The 14,739-nt window shown below is 31.7% G+C and overlaps 1 protein-coding gene and 1 long non-coding RNA gene across 2 annotated transcripts in view; one reads left to right on the forward strand and one right to left on the reverse strand.

The window, feature by feature from the left end:
* LOC132751247 (uncharacterized) overlaps positions 1–14,739 on the reverse strand; it is a 103,641-nt gene that overhangs the window by 38,660 nt on the left and 50,242 nt on the right. Inside the window, exon 4 of the mRNA XM_060741405.1 lies at positions 2,209–2,252. Within this exon, the coding sequence (XP_060597388.1) occupies positions 2,209–2,252 (44 nt within the window). The remainder of the gene's footprint in view (positions 1–2,208; positions 2,253–14,739) is intronic.
* LOC132751245 (uncharacterized) lies at positions 12,191–13,979 on the forward strand. The gene is made up of 3 exons (XR_009628657.1): positions 12,191–12,229; positions 13,537–13,636; positions 13,877–13,979. It is a non-coding gene; the product is annotated as an uncharacterized LOC132751245 (long non-coding RNA).

Below are 14,739 nucleotides of genomic sequence, written 5' to 3' on the forward strand. Positions count from 1 at the left end.
AGTGGTGTTAAATTGCTGTTGTTTTCTTTTGTACCCATATCCTTTTTTTCTCTGTCTATTTATTCTATCCCCATTAAGTATGTGTATACTTCATTATTATAAATATACGAACAAGAATTTGCAGAGTTATCTACATCCCCAGCATAAGGAAGAAGCATTTCATTTTACTTTTTCAAAAGTTCGGGGTATGGTCTGGACTTTCAGTGCATGATTCTTTTAAATGCTAGATCTGCACATGCAACTATAATTCATCATGTAAAGACAATGAAGAGCTATGTGTGTTGCGCATCATACATTATTTTAATAATATGTGAGTATTTTTGCAAACTGTTTTCAAACTTCTTTTATAAATTGAAAAGAGAGAATTTGAATACTTAAAACCAGCTTTATCATTATAGATTATATGAATTGTGGAACTTCTCTTCCGTTTTTTTTTTAATTTTCTTCCGCTTAATTGGGTTTTGCTTCAATTGTTTTGAGCTTTCTACGTGAATTACCACTACCAATAATGATCGGGTGTAACGTAACCGCCTGTCAAATCCTTAAAATACTGATTCAATTTTTCTGGGTCGGGTGTATAGGGTACCCATGTTTTGACGCATGTTTTGATCGTAGACTTCTTTAGAGCCCACCTTGTGTTTTGAAAGTAAAAGAGCAAAGATCATTCTTACAATTTCCCACCAGGTGTCCTGATTTTCAATGTCATTATTTTATTCATCTCCTTGATGTCATGAGAAGGCCATGATAGGAATTGTCTAAGTTTAACGGCTTGCCGGATAGATTCTGCGATTGTCATGTCGTGTTGATGTCTAAATTTCTTTGCGGACTGGAGAATTCGTTGCTGCGTAGGGTCCTCTTGTAATGAGTTAAAGTCAATCCAAAAACTTGGCATAATTTCATCTCAACTTTTTTCTCAAATGTGGCAATTCATGGTTAGCAGCGTGAGCATAATCTTTGTCGAAAGAGTAATCTTAATCTACGTAATTTTTAACCAATTTTTAAATTGTTCTTCTTAAAGGCTTCTGAGATTTTCTGTCCCATATACCATGACGTTTATGTTTCTTTTTAGCTCTACTTTTATGCGCTTACCAGGAGGCCCCATAAAGAAAGATTGTCTCTAATGACCAATCTCTACATGCTTTTTATCATTCACCTCATTATAATCATCATAATTATCACCATCTACACCATAATCACCATGATAGTCGGGTTACCCTCACCGAAATACGCGTTTTCGTCTGTTAGTTTTCTCTTTTTAGTAGCCCGACATTCTATCTCGAATACATTTTCGCGCAAACGGTCCTGTTCCGGGGTACACGATTTTAAGTCTACAACCAAATAGCCGTGCGATCTAGAAGTTGCGTTTTGGAAGCGTTTAATAAAAATGGCATTGGATGAGGGATAAATTCTTCTCGCCAACGTCTCAACTTTCTGTCTATCTATAGGATTATTGACCAATACGATATAATGCTTATACAATGCGCCATCTCTACATTACTTTCCATGCGAGAATAAATTTTGCGTCAATGTTTATGATTCTGTGATGACTACCCTTGGTGAAGAGATCCGCAATCCTCTGGTTGCATTTAGCTTCAGTCATTAAATCGTCAAAGACCAATAGATTCCTTTTGTCAGGTCTGATATAGTGGAAAACGTTTAAGTACTCGGGAATACCGTGTACAAATTCGATCCGGGATATTGTACGCTGATATTTGTCGTTCAAAGGCTGCCATTGTCCGTAACAACATATAATTATCTCAGGCGCTGGGCGTACTAGATCGGCCAAAGGAGTTTTCTGGTCCCTTCAGTTTTTTTCCGCTACCGCTCGGGCCTCGATAAAACTATAGAGAACGGATGTTGAAATGTACTTATCCCCGCCGACCTAACCTGTAGCGGTAATGTAGTTTTCTGCACAGCTTCAGAGTGTTTACATTTAATGGGTCTCTGTAAAATGCCAAACCTACTCAACGAGATACCACAATCAAGACAGACATACATTTATTTCTATTCAAATAATAGAGTATAGAAATCAGCTCTGTATGCTTTCGGGGGATCTTAAAATAAATGTTGTTTGTTAAAATTTGAATCCAGATGGCTGCCGCTCACATTTTCAAATTTTCGAGCCGTGCACCTACTGACAAATATGGCCGTACAGGACGTTAAGGAGAACCATGTACTAATATAAGTTTCCCTACATTAAATGCTTACCTTCAAATCTTGGTTAAGTGTCAATTGCCGGTACGGGTGACCAGCTGCAAATAAAAAATATATGAGTGTTATTCAGACGGCCAGACAGGCACGCAAACAAACTCTGAGGGGCGATAAGAGCATAACTTTATTCAATAAATGGAGGAGCATATTAAAAGGACTCCACTGAGGTTTAAAAGTCCAAAAACATAACATTTGAATTTCTTACATAAATGAGCTGGTGCACTTTAAACAGAAATATATGCAAAGATAGTTCAGAAATATAATTTAAAATAAATTGAAAATCGTATTTTTATGCTTTTCTTAGGCCGATTGGAGTGAAAAGTTTTGAAATGCTTTTCATTTTGGGTCATTTTTTTACAATTTGAATAATTATTCAGGAAAAATGAAGTGCGTGAATGATCTGATATTTTGCACAAAATTAGTTGTCTAAACCTACATCAAATAGTACATTTATCTGGAAAAAAATTATTAGTCCGATTATGTCAAAAAAACCTCAGTGGAGTCCCTTTAAGAACATATACTTGTTTGTTTTATCATCATTAAAGTGATTGGCTTGAAGACAGCCATGACTAGACACGCTTTGGTTTATCATTTTGTGAAGGTATTACAACTATTTCCATTTTAGACAATGGTTGGTGCATATGGTTTCATAAGGCACGACTTCTTCACCTTAAGACGTCAACAATGATGATACGTCAGAAGTAATTATTATACAGCATTACGGTGTCATACGCACGAAAGACCGGTAGGGCCATTTCGATTTCATGATTTCACGATTTCATCTTTTACCTTCGTGAAATCAAGTTTTCAAATACGGAATTCACGAATTCTAGACAATAGCGTCATGAATATCGATTTCTACTTCACGAATTCATGAATTACGATTTCAACTTCATGAATTCCACTTCTTGAATTTACGATTTCAACTTCACGAATTCACGATTTCAATTTTATGAAGGTGAAATCGAGAATTCGTGAAGCTGAAATCGTAAGTTTTTGAAGTTGAAATCGTGAATTTGTGAGGTTGAAATCATGAATTCATGAAGTTGAAATTGTGAAGCTTAAATCGTGAATTCATGAGTTAAAATCGTGAATTCATGAAATCTAAATCGTGTATTCGTGAAGTTGAAACCGGGTATTCATGAGGATGAAATCTCGAGAATTTATGAAGTTGAAATGTCCCTCACCGGTCTTTCGTACTTCATGAATTCCCGATTTTTACTTTATGAATTCAAAATTTAACCTTCGTGATTTTACGTTTGCAACATACGGAATTCACGAATTCAAGATTTCAGGCTGATTAATTCCCGATTTCAACTTCATAAATCCACGATTTCAACTTCATAAATTCATAAATTCCCAATTTCAACTTCATGAGTTCACGATGTCGACTTGGCGAATTTACGCTTTCAACTTCATAAATTCAACTACGTCAATTCACGATTTCAACTTTACGGATTCACGATTTCAACTTCACAAAATTACGATTTCAATTTTATGAAGTTGAAATCGTGTATTCGTAAGCTGAAATCGGGAAGTCATGAAGTTGAAATTCCTTTGTGGAGTTTTCTTTAGTTGTTTAAGTAATTTGTATTGTAGTTGAGTGGTTTTCAGTACAATAAAATAAATAAGACATGACTGCCGGGATGTTTGTCGATATTGTCAACTCTTGAATTGTCTAATAACTCGTCGGCTGTGCTGCGGGATATTTAACAAGTTCTATGGATGACATTATCGGCTTTTATCCAAAATAAGCCATGATTCAATAGTAAAATGCCACCCATTTCACAAGAAAACATTACATTAATTGTTTGGGGCGGGCAAACTTTTCCTTTAACTTATGAACTTCCTATTACAAATTTGATATAATTTATATTAAATGTTATTTAGTTTTCTTTTGTTATTTGTTGTTGCTGTTTTTTGTTGTTGTTTTTTTTTTAAATGAGAATCAATATTTGTACTTACTTTTATTTAATTTTAAAGACACAAGATAAAAAGAAAATATACAAGAAAATATAAATAAAAATTTAAATATCAATACTCATGTAACTGTAATAACTTTATCATTAGTTAGTCATCAAAAGCCTATGCGATTTAATTTAAAGCTAAATTATGCAAGGTTTACATAGTGGGTCGTATATTGAGTTCAACGAATCTGATTTCTATCGTTCAGCGCCATTTTTTTCTAAATCAATCACTTACAACAAGCTTATTTTTATACGTCTATGTATTTGAGGTATCTACAATGTGCCAACAAAAACAATCGTGAATACATAAATAACACTATAACATGACTCATAATGTAAGATTTGACAGAAATTGCTAAAAAAATGCCGGTAAATAACAAATAGGAAATCCATTGTGCACATGACAATACATAAACCGATTTAAACAATTCATAAGTTTACGTAGAAAAAAGAATACATTGGAGGCGTATCAAGGAAGAAGAAAAACTGACCGATTCTCTCTCAAGTTAATTACTTTAGAAGAACATTGAAAAGTTGCCTCTCTTACATTGTATCCATCGACTGTTATATACATTTTAGAAGAAACAGATGTCTATCTAATCTGTTTGAATTTTAGCTACATATTTGTAGAATATGATACTTGTACTAATATAATCTTATTTTATAATGTAATTACAGTAAACTTCAATTATAGCGAACACGGTTATAGCGAATTTCCGGTTATAGGGAACAATTTATTTTGGCCCGAATTTTGCCCTTCTTTATTTAATATAAAAATATATGGTTATAGCGAACACGGTTATAAGGAATTATCGCTTATAAGGAACTCATTTCTTAGTCCCAATTTAGTTAAAAGTACAGAAAATTACACTTTTATAACGAACTCCAAAATATTGGCTATCCGTAAATAGATCCCGCATTTTCAACTTTCGTTTTCATTGGCACGGATTAAAACTCGGCCGAATGTACCGTTTATTGTTGTATGTACTTCAATACATCTATTAAATATGGAAAGCGGTATGGGATCCTTCCGCCGTTACTATATAATTCAGTGTAAATTTCTAATGACGGAAATCCGCCGTTAGAAATACCCGCTCCGCCATAAGCTATCCACTCCGCCGTAATACTTGTCCGGCCGGAAGATGCCGCCGTTATAATTTAACTCAAATGAAATTTCTACTGACGGAAATCCGCCGTTAAAAAACCCGCCCCGGCGTTAAAAAATTCCTGCCCCGCCGTCAACTATCCACTCCGCCGTTATAACTGTCAAAGCGCTACTCAGTCATTAACTCGACTAACTCAACTGAAATGTAATTCCTATTGATCAACCGTCTAAATTTTCCGATATTAGAGCTACTGCGCTACATCGAAATTACAACGCCGAATCGCTCGTATGATTTATGCTACTCTGACGAAATCAGTTCTATTCTGTTCTAGTATGTATACTGACGGGTTTTTACACCGCCAAACAGTTCGGCCGAATTGTTACTAAAAATATTCATTTTCCGCTGAAATGAAGAGGTTTGAACTGAATTAAACAGATCCCCGCCGTAAGCTTCATTAATATTCATATCCAAAGAGCGGGATTTGTGAAATGTTTTCATTGGTCGATGCAAATATAACTCCCCCCCCTCTTCCGAAACTGCAGTACAACAACAACAACCACAAACACAAGAAGCACTACGAAATTTTGGAAATATAGATTGTATGTTAGATTTATTTGACAAGACTATATTTGTCAGATCTCAATAAGTGAATAAGTGAGTACCAATGATCAGATTTACGTTTTGTTTCTAACACGGCTATAAACTGTTAAATTCGTGTTTTAAATAGGTCCTAAATTGCCAAGAAAGTGGGTGGGGTGACAGCTAATTTTTTTTATTTCAGGAACATATTAAAATTTTGTTTATAAAACTTATCCTGTTACGAACCATATGTGAATTCCACATCTTAATTGTCAATGATTGACTGACTTATATAAATACTGTACAGTACGGTACAGTTTAAAGAAAATGAAACTCTAAAAGAAAATGAAACTGCCACTTCTGTGCCATACTGTATAGTATATATGTGTTTGCTAGGAATTCAGTCATCTGTAAACATGTGTATTTCTCAAAATAAGGAAATGAATTTCCACCAAGCTGAAAAAAATAAGCAGAAGGGCTATGTTCAAATGTTAAAAAAAAGTTTAAAAAAACTGTGGTCTTCGAAAAAATCCATCCAATTCAGTAATCGCATGAATATTGCACTACAAAATGGGTTCAGTAATTAACTTGGAAGGTCAAAAAACATCTCTATGCATGTCTCATATCCATTTCTTGGAATCCGACCCTAAAACTTAATCTCTGACTTGATATCTCTTCTTAGCTAAGATAATTTCAAACAGTAAACTACCGACCTTTTTTAATTTCTGTTTGTTAGTGATGGTACCTCTGAATACTTTTATAGTAATTTATTCCTAAAAAGGTTAATAAACTAAACAATCAATCCTAAAAGATTTTTGATGGTGGGCCGAGTCCACCAGTTCCAAGTTTGATTAGGGCCGAGTTGACCCTCTACTGTTTTCTTGTATTATCGTAGGGCTACTTAAGATTAAAATTACTTGCTTAGAAAACTTTTATGAAACATTCCATATGGTAATTCATTGCCATAAACTCAAAAAATACATATGTAGTAATGTACATCAAAACTATCAACTGTACAAAAAAATACTGACCAACAATTTCTGGACTAGGTACTTTTTTCTTATATTATCTTGGAATAAGATTGCTTGCTTAAGGCTGGTTGTTATGTAATGATATATTTCTACTAATCTACTTCACAAGTTTTTAAGTGTAATTCAATAAAACTGAACATTGATTAAGTAAAACTTTCCTTACTATGATTAAAATGAAACAATGATTTAAAATAAAGACAACTGGTCATATGTTTACATTAGCAGTGGAAAACTGGAAACATTTAAGTGTTACATGAAAGTATGTATAAAACATACTAGGCTCTATATTTACCATTGATGGCAGCATAAATGGAATGCGCCCATCATTGAGACAAAGCTAGAATGAACACAGTCACTGGAATTTATTCAGTGATTTTTTTTTACATTTTTCGCAACTACCCATACCCCTGAAATTGTGAATTTTTAGCGCGATAATCTGTCAAAGTGTGAAAAAATAAACAAGAATATATCATCACCTGTAGTCACTTTATTCATTCATTTTATTAATTATATTCATGACATAGTTTCAGCTTTCTTCTTTTTATTCCCTCAAATATATCAATTAAATTCTCAAGATTGTCATTTGTCAGTCTATTATTTTGTTTGGTACTGAAAAGCAATGCTGCTAATTGTGATTTTTTTAAACATTTTTGTGATTTTTTTTATGTGTTTTTGTCATTGTGAAGAGGCCTTATTTTGGGATCAAAATAAACCAAAAAAAATCACTATTAAATTCTAAACAATTATTGATGTACATGCATCTGTGAAATATAGTATCGACAATATTTGTCATGCCATATCAATATATCGTCGGTTGGGAGTCAAAAGGTCGTAACTCCGAAATGTTTGGATTTATATAGTTTTGTAAAGTGATGCCCGATTTTATGTTTAATTGTTGTAACTCTAGGCCAATCAGTTTTTTCAGTACAGGCACATGACGTTATGTCGTATTACAATTGGTCTTTTTTTTTTTCCCGGTCAAAACATCGTATCTCAAAATTTTCTGAAGAGCGCAAACATTTGGATGGAAAGGCATGTTTTTTATCATTACATTAAACTGTTATTGGTACATAAGCTGTGTTAAAGTGTTTTAGTCATTACATGCTCTTCGTATGTCATAGTTATGTGCATATAAATATGAATTAATTGCTACTGGCTTTGGGATACTAATGTGAGTGGGATATTTTTCAATTTCTGAAATGCATTCATTTCACCACAGACATTTTGAAGGAATATTTCACAACACACCATACTAAGTCTTTAAATATGCTTGCTATTCACATTGGTATATTGACGTTTACCTATAAAAATGAAATTTGAAATCAAACATGAGATACAACATTTTGCACTGTTATTGTTTTTTTGCTAAAATCGAGATACGACTTTTTGTCGCTATATAGATATTTGATGTATTATTTCTGAGACAATTTAAAAGACAAAATAATATCTATTGCACATTTATCTTTTCAGGGATGTCTTACTCCGGTGAAAGTGACACGGAATCAGTATCAGAGACGAATATTCAATCTTACAAGTGCCACGTTTGTCAGTACAAACCCGATTTCAATAGCTTAAATAGTTTTACTTCAGCAAATTGTTAATGTAGGACCATTTTTACTTACATTACCAGACGGTACGTTCTACGTTAGATGTCTCTTTGAAGAAGTTCAAGATACTATTCATATACTAATTGCATTCACCCAACATTTCCTGACGAACACTTAAATCAGTCTCACTTTGAGGATTTGAGAGAAAACGGCATCCATTGCCCTAAGTGCGAGCCAGGTACAAAGTGCAACAAACTTTTTAAGATGGCGTTGTCTAGAGGTAAACTATTACTTCAGTTATCCTTACAGAAACAATCTTAAAGAAGTGAATTAGCTGACGATAATAACAATTTCAGTGACTACACAATAAATGATGCAGAATGCATAGATTCTTCCAAAGACTGTATTCAACTACCTGCTGATTTTGAAGTAGAAAATGTTGCTGATAAGAGTGAATTGAAAGCCGATAGTAATTATATTGATGCAGAATGTAAGGATTCAGCTGAAAATTGTAGACAATTACCTGCTCAAGATGCAAACGTAGAAAATGTTGGCAAAGTGATTAATCAAGGTTTTGCTCTGAATTACACTTAATCAGTTTGTAAGGGTTGTTTTCACTGTGGCAGATACAAATTATTTGTTGCACACAATACATTTAATTCAAAGTTATATATTTACTATTTAAATATGTGTCCCCTATTAAAATGTGGTTTGCCCATCATTAGCAATAGTAAAATGACATCATGCAAAAGTGGAAAGGTGATTAGAGTTTAGACAACAGACTATATACATAACTTCATTTAAGGTGTCCCTTCTTACCAGTACCCAGGAACATTTTAGAAAAATAAAAACATTGTGTCTAATGATAATGCCTTGTATTAACTTAAAACTTAATTTAATGAAATATTGGGCTCCCCTTGAGTAAGATCTGGTCTTGAAAAATTTCAATAGCCACCGTGTATAATCTTAAAATACAAATTTTTCTCTTTTTACATCATAGATATACTTTTATTTTCAGGATTTGTTTGTTCGTTTCTGGCAGAAATTTCTTTTTAAAGACCAACAATGGGGCCAGGAATCATATTTGTTTGGAAGCATTAGCAAATCGATGCCTTGGTGCGAAAGGGTTGTAACACAATATTTTGAAATTATTCAGGAGAGACAAAAAACTTATTTATTCTTTTACATTCTAATAAATACTTCTTTAATTTTGGTTTTTGGCTTTAATTCAATTACTGATTTATTATTGATTGGATAGGTTATTTTATTTTGTCAGCATAAAGAGATAATTGATACAGTTTTAGTAACAACCCTTTCGCACCAAAAAAAAAAAAATCAAAAATTTCAAAAAATGATTTGGTGCGAAAGGGTTGTAACTAAATTTTTGCTTTAAATTCTGATAAATGAAATGGGTCAAATGGACAGATCCAAGCTTAGTTGTGTTAAGTATGAACTAATTTAACATATTGCCTGGATATTTCAGTGAAAAACCTTCAAATTTTATGTTTTTAAAATATAATTTCAGTCAAATGATTTTTTTTAAAGAAATTCACTTTACATATAATATTTTGTCTATGTGACACACAGTTCAGATTGTCAAACCCATCATAAGTACCAAATATGCATTAACATGTATGTTTTTGCAAGAATCAAAGGTTAATTATAGCAATTCAAAATGTGAACTTACATAATGACAAAACCATCTAAGACACATTATTTTTGTTAATATAAGCGTTTTGAAAATGAGATTACTCTCATTTTATTTTCCATCTATTCTATACATAAGCTTTTCTTAATTTGAAAACTTAGATAATTCCTAGGATGTGCTTTTGTGTACAAATTCTATATATTTAAGCATTATCCAGGTCCTGGATCTTCTTTACTATTAAGCCAAAAGTATGAGAAAGATGATAAACATTATAGATGTTCTAAGCTTCTAAGCTATTCTTACAACTCTTTACAGTCCCAAATTTTATTGTTTATAATTATATAAATCAGTCCAGCCTGAATCAGTCAGTAATTAAATGAGAAAAAAAATAAGGCCTACAAATAATAAAAATTACAAAATGCAATCCCCTGTGACCCCAATAAAATTCACAGGTGTGCCCACAAACGCACATACAGCTGAGGAAGTGATTAATATCTTTATGAATTATTTTAAATAGCAGATGGAATATATCTGATAATTTACTTTTATCTTACAGAAAACAAAGGGTCAATAACATATTTTACTAAATATTTTAACATGACCCGCATTTTTCCCTATTGAACATAGAAGAACCGAAAGTGTGTGTTATAATACAATAAAATCACTGTTTGACATTCTATATAAAGACATGTGACGTAGTCATTATACAAGCAAAGTAACCACTAAAAATGTGACGTGCTGAAAATGAGTACGAAAACAAATCAGGCGCAATTTAGATAAATATCAGGTACGGCAGCATTAAAATTTTATTTGTTGATGTCGTGTTAGAATCAAAATAATATATCCAAATCGCTTACTGTTTACAATATGTTGTCAAAGAAAAATTTGTTCACATATCTACTCAGACATTGTCTTGTAACGTAAATAAATTTTAGTACAATATTTATACAATTTGTCTTTGACAAGACATGACAATAATCCAAAAGTCATACATGTAAGTGATAAAAGTAATTCATGTAAGTTTAAATCCAAATCAAGAATTGAGTAATAATTGTATAATTACTTTTAGTTATTTTAAAATTTAGTAATTAAAAAAGCATCGAAACACAAGGCCGTCGGATTTGTATGAGAGTATAAATAAGATTGCTGATTGTTTTGATGTTCTTTCTCTTTTGTATCTTAGGCAAAAATGAAAACACATTCCCAGTCATCCAAGAAAAATGTATAAATGTTTAAGCATCTAAATATGACTTTTCTAATGTTATCCCCTTCCCTGTCTCTTTCCCTGTCGTCACAATATGTAAAAACCAGACAAAATGAACCATTTAACAAGCAATCTCCAGACAGACAGTGAGTTAAAGCACTGTGCATGTATTGGTATGCAATTTAACTCTGACATGTTTTCAAAAGTCTCAAAACTATGATACAATCATAAAATATTGTATGACAATTGTTTATAATAAACTTATTTCGAGTTACAGTAATTTCATTTTCGTAAACTAAAATAGGTCCATTACTTTTTCTTGCTATTTTGCAAACAATGCAACATTATACCAATATCAATTTTTATGCTGAGAAAAAATCACAATAATAGTACTGTTAGTCAAATATAGCAATGTAATATGATATTGTTTCTTTTACAAGCATTGGAATTGATTTATGTTTGAAATATGTGTAAGTTATTCAAATTCTTGTATTATGTCTGAATGACAGCTTAACAATTATGTAAATAACAAGGAATCAGAAGCTGAGACTGTTTTATAAACTTGTCAGTTAGTTTGAAAGAAATAATCCACTTAATATTTCACAGAATATGATATAAAATATTGAGATACAACTATTTTGCACTAGGATTTATTCACAATATTATCAAAATGTTGGTGCGAAACGGTTGTAACTTAAGTTACAACTGTTTCGCACCAATAAAATATATCTGTTTGAGTTACAACCTTTGGACAAATATACTTTTTTGGTAGTTTAATTTTAGCTTTCAAGTTTAATATTTTTACAACATGTGTGTATATTGCTCCTACATTGAAAAACACCATAAAACCATTTTCGGTGAAATTATGAGTTACAACCCTTTCGCACCAAGGCATCGAAATGTCATGAGTCTTAAAACTTCTAGAATTTAGAGGAGGTAAGATGTTCACACAAAACTGCATGCTTTTGGGATATTTTGGGCACTAAATTACTGCCTCTGTTACAGAAAGAAAAATGTCCAGTCAGTGAATAAGTGACAGTGGCTTTCTTCTTTAGTCATATGAAAAAGTGACAGTGACTTTCTTCTTTATCAATATAAATGTAAAGTAATTAATATATTTGACCTTGATCTTTATATGACCTTTATTGTCAGGATCAAATATTAAAGTGAACTTTGACAGAACTTTGTTATTTATGTACAGATTTGATTTACACTTTGGACAAAAGAACCCTTATTACCAAACTAACATGCTGAGGTATTCTGATATGACCTTTGGCATGAAGAAAGGTTAAAATTACTTATTGAAATTAGCTTAAATTGTCATTACTTTGTTATTTATGTACATATTTGATTTATGCTTGTACAAAGAACACATATGACAAACCTACATGTTGAATCTTTTTTTTTGACATTGACATTTAATTGACATTAACAATCAAGGCAAAATTATTGAAATTTACTAAAATTGTCAAGACTTTGTTATTTATTGGATTTGTTCATTTTTTGTAAAATAACACATATGAAAAAAAAAACTGATGATAATGATTCAAATTTGACTGTGACCTTTAAATGCCCTTGACAATCAAGCTCAATTACAATTTGTTCAAGGAAGTAATGGTTTTCAAGGATATTGTTTACTCCCATATACTTTCTTCAATGTGTTTGACCTTAAAGATTTTAATTTTAGAAAATATTGATAATTCTATAAAGTCTTTTAAAAATTTGTAAATATAAAATAAACATGTTTTGTCTTAAAACAAAGAAGATATGTTTAAAATTCTATACACTGAAGGTGATCACAATAATAAATATGAATATATAGTGTCATTTAAAAATTTAAAAAAATTCTGGCAGTTTTTAAAGAAGAGACTTACTTCACTTGACCAGTTATTAGGAAAACACCTTCCCATACATAGTTTATGCATTCTTTTATTCAAATTAAACACATTCAGTAAGAATTTCAATAAATTGCTGTGATTAAAATACTTAACTCAAGGATAAGCATAGTTTATCTTTCAAGTAGGAAAAAGAAAAAGTCAAGCCTGTGCCCACCTGACAGTCACAATAGTTATAATTTCATGATTTTTTTAACTTAGTAAGTATTAATATAGTACATGAAATGTATGTTCATTTATGTGGAAGCATCAAAATGACAGGATGGCTTAAACTTTCTTTTAATTAAACTACATATTATTTCATTTATATTCAGAATCTTGTGTTTTATATAACCTCTTTATTAACAGTTTTTGCTGACAGTCATAGAGTGTGCACAACTTTGAGAGATTGGGGAAGTGTTTCTGCTTTTTCATGTTTTGGTAGTTTTGTGGAAAATATCACATACTGGTGAGTAAGGTCATTATATATGTACAGTTTGTTCTATTTAAAAGATAATAACAATCATAAATATTGTCACATTCAAGCTTCTGTGTTTAGGCTAAGTTGATAAGATGGTTAGCCACTAGAATCCAATTATTTTGAATTAAAAGGCATTTTTTTATGTATCACTATCTAAAAAGATTTTGAATTATCCATATCAGAGCTATTATAAATTGTTTACTTTAATGGTTCATAATTTTTCTACAGGTCACATTATAATCTACATAAAGAACACAAGAGACATAGACAGTTTCAGAGTTTTTACTTTGAAATCATAGAGCTGCATATGAAGAGATACTGGTTAAATGTATGTTTTAAAAAATCAGGAAAAAGAGAGATTCTAAATTTACATAAAAAATGAAGACTTTGCTCGAGTCTATCTATTTTAAAGGAAAAGTGCAACATCCCCTACACCGCCTATCACGGACTATAGTGGAACTCAGTTCAAATTAATGATCCTGAAGGTCCAGAAAAATATAACAATATTGAAGTGAAGTTTGCGGCAACATTTTACAGCTTGGAATGTGACACCTGCTATTTTGAAGTATAAAACTGGAAAAGGACACTATCTCTCCGGAGCACTGACAACAACTTTCAGCTTGACAAAACTTAATTTGATATACACACTATATTAGAACCAAAGTTCAGGTACTGGTAATTTAATATATTAATATATAACCAAATTGCAACAGACATCTTGAATAAAGAAAAGTGACAACTGTTTCTTTAACCGCATCAAATCAAAGAAAAACATTTTAAAACTTGTCTTCAAATATAGTAAGCATGTTTATATCAATGATTCAAAGCTAGATAACCAGATTAAATCAAGGAAAAACCTTCTTTATATATTTATTTGATCTTCTTTAAACTTTGTTAGAATTTTTGTATCTATGATATATTGGTTAGGTATAAATATTGCTCATAGCTAAATGTAAAGAAAGCTATACAGGGATTTTTTCCAGGATTTTGGGAACATGACCTATACCCATGGAATTGGGAATTTCAGCGGTGTTTTGTTAAAAATTGAGAAAAAATGCATGACTGAAATTTTACAGTGATTAAATGGATGC

This window comes from Ruditapes philippinarum, unplaced genomic scaffold, assembly GCF_026571515.1.
Source record: "Ruditapes philippinarum isolate M1 unplaced genomic scaffold, ASM2657151v2 ctg4142_1_1_1_1, whole genome shotgun sequence".
In the NCBI taxonomy this organism is placed as follows: Eukaryota; Metazoa; Mollusca; class Bivalvia; order Venerida; family Veneridae; genus Ruditapes; species Ruditapes philippinarum.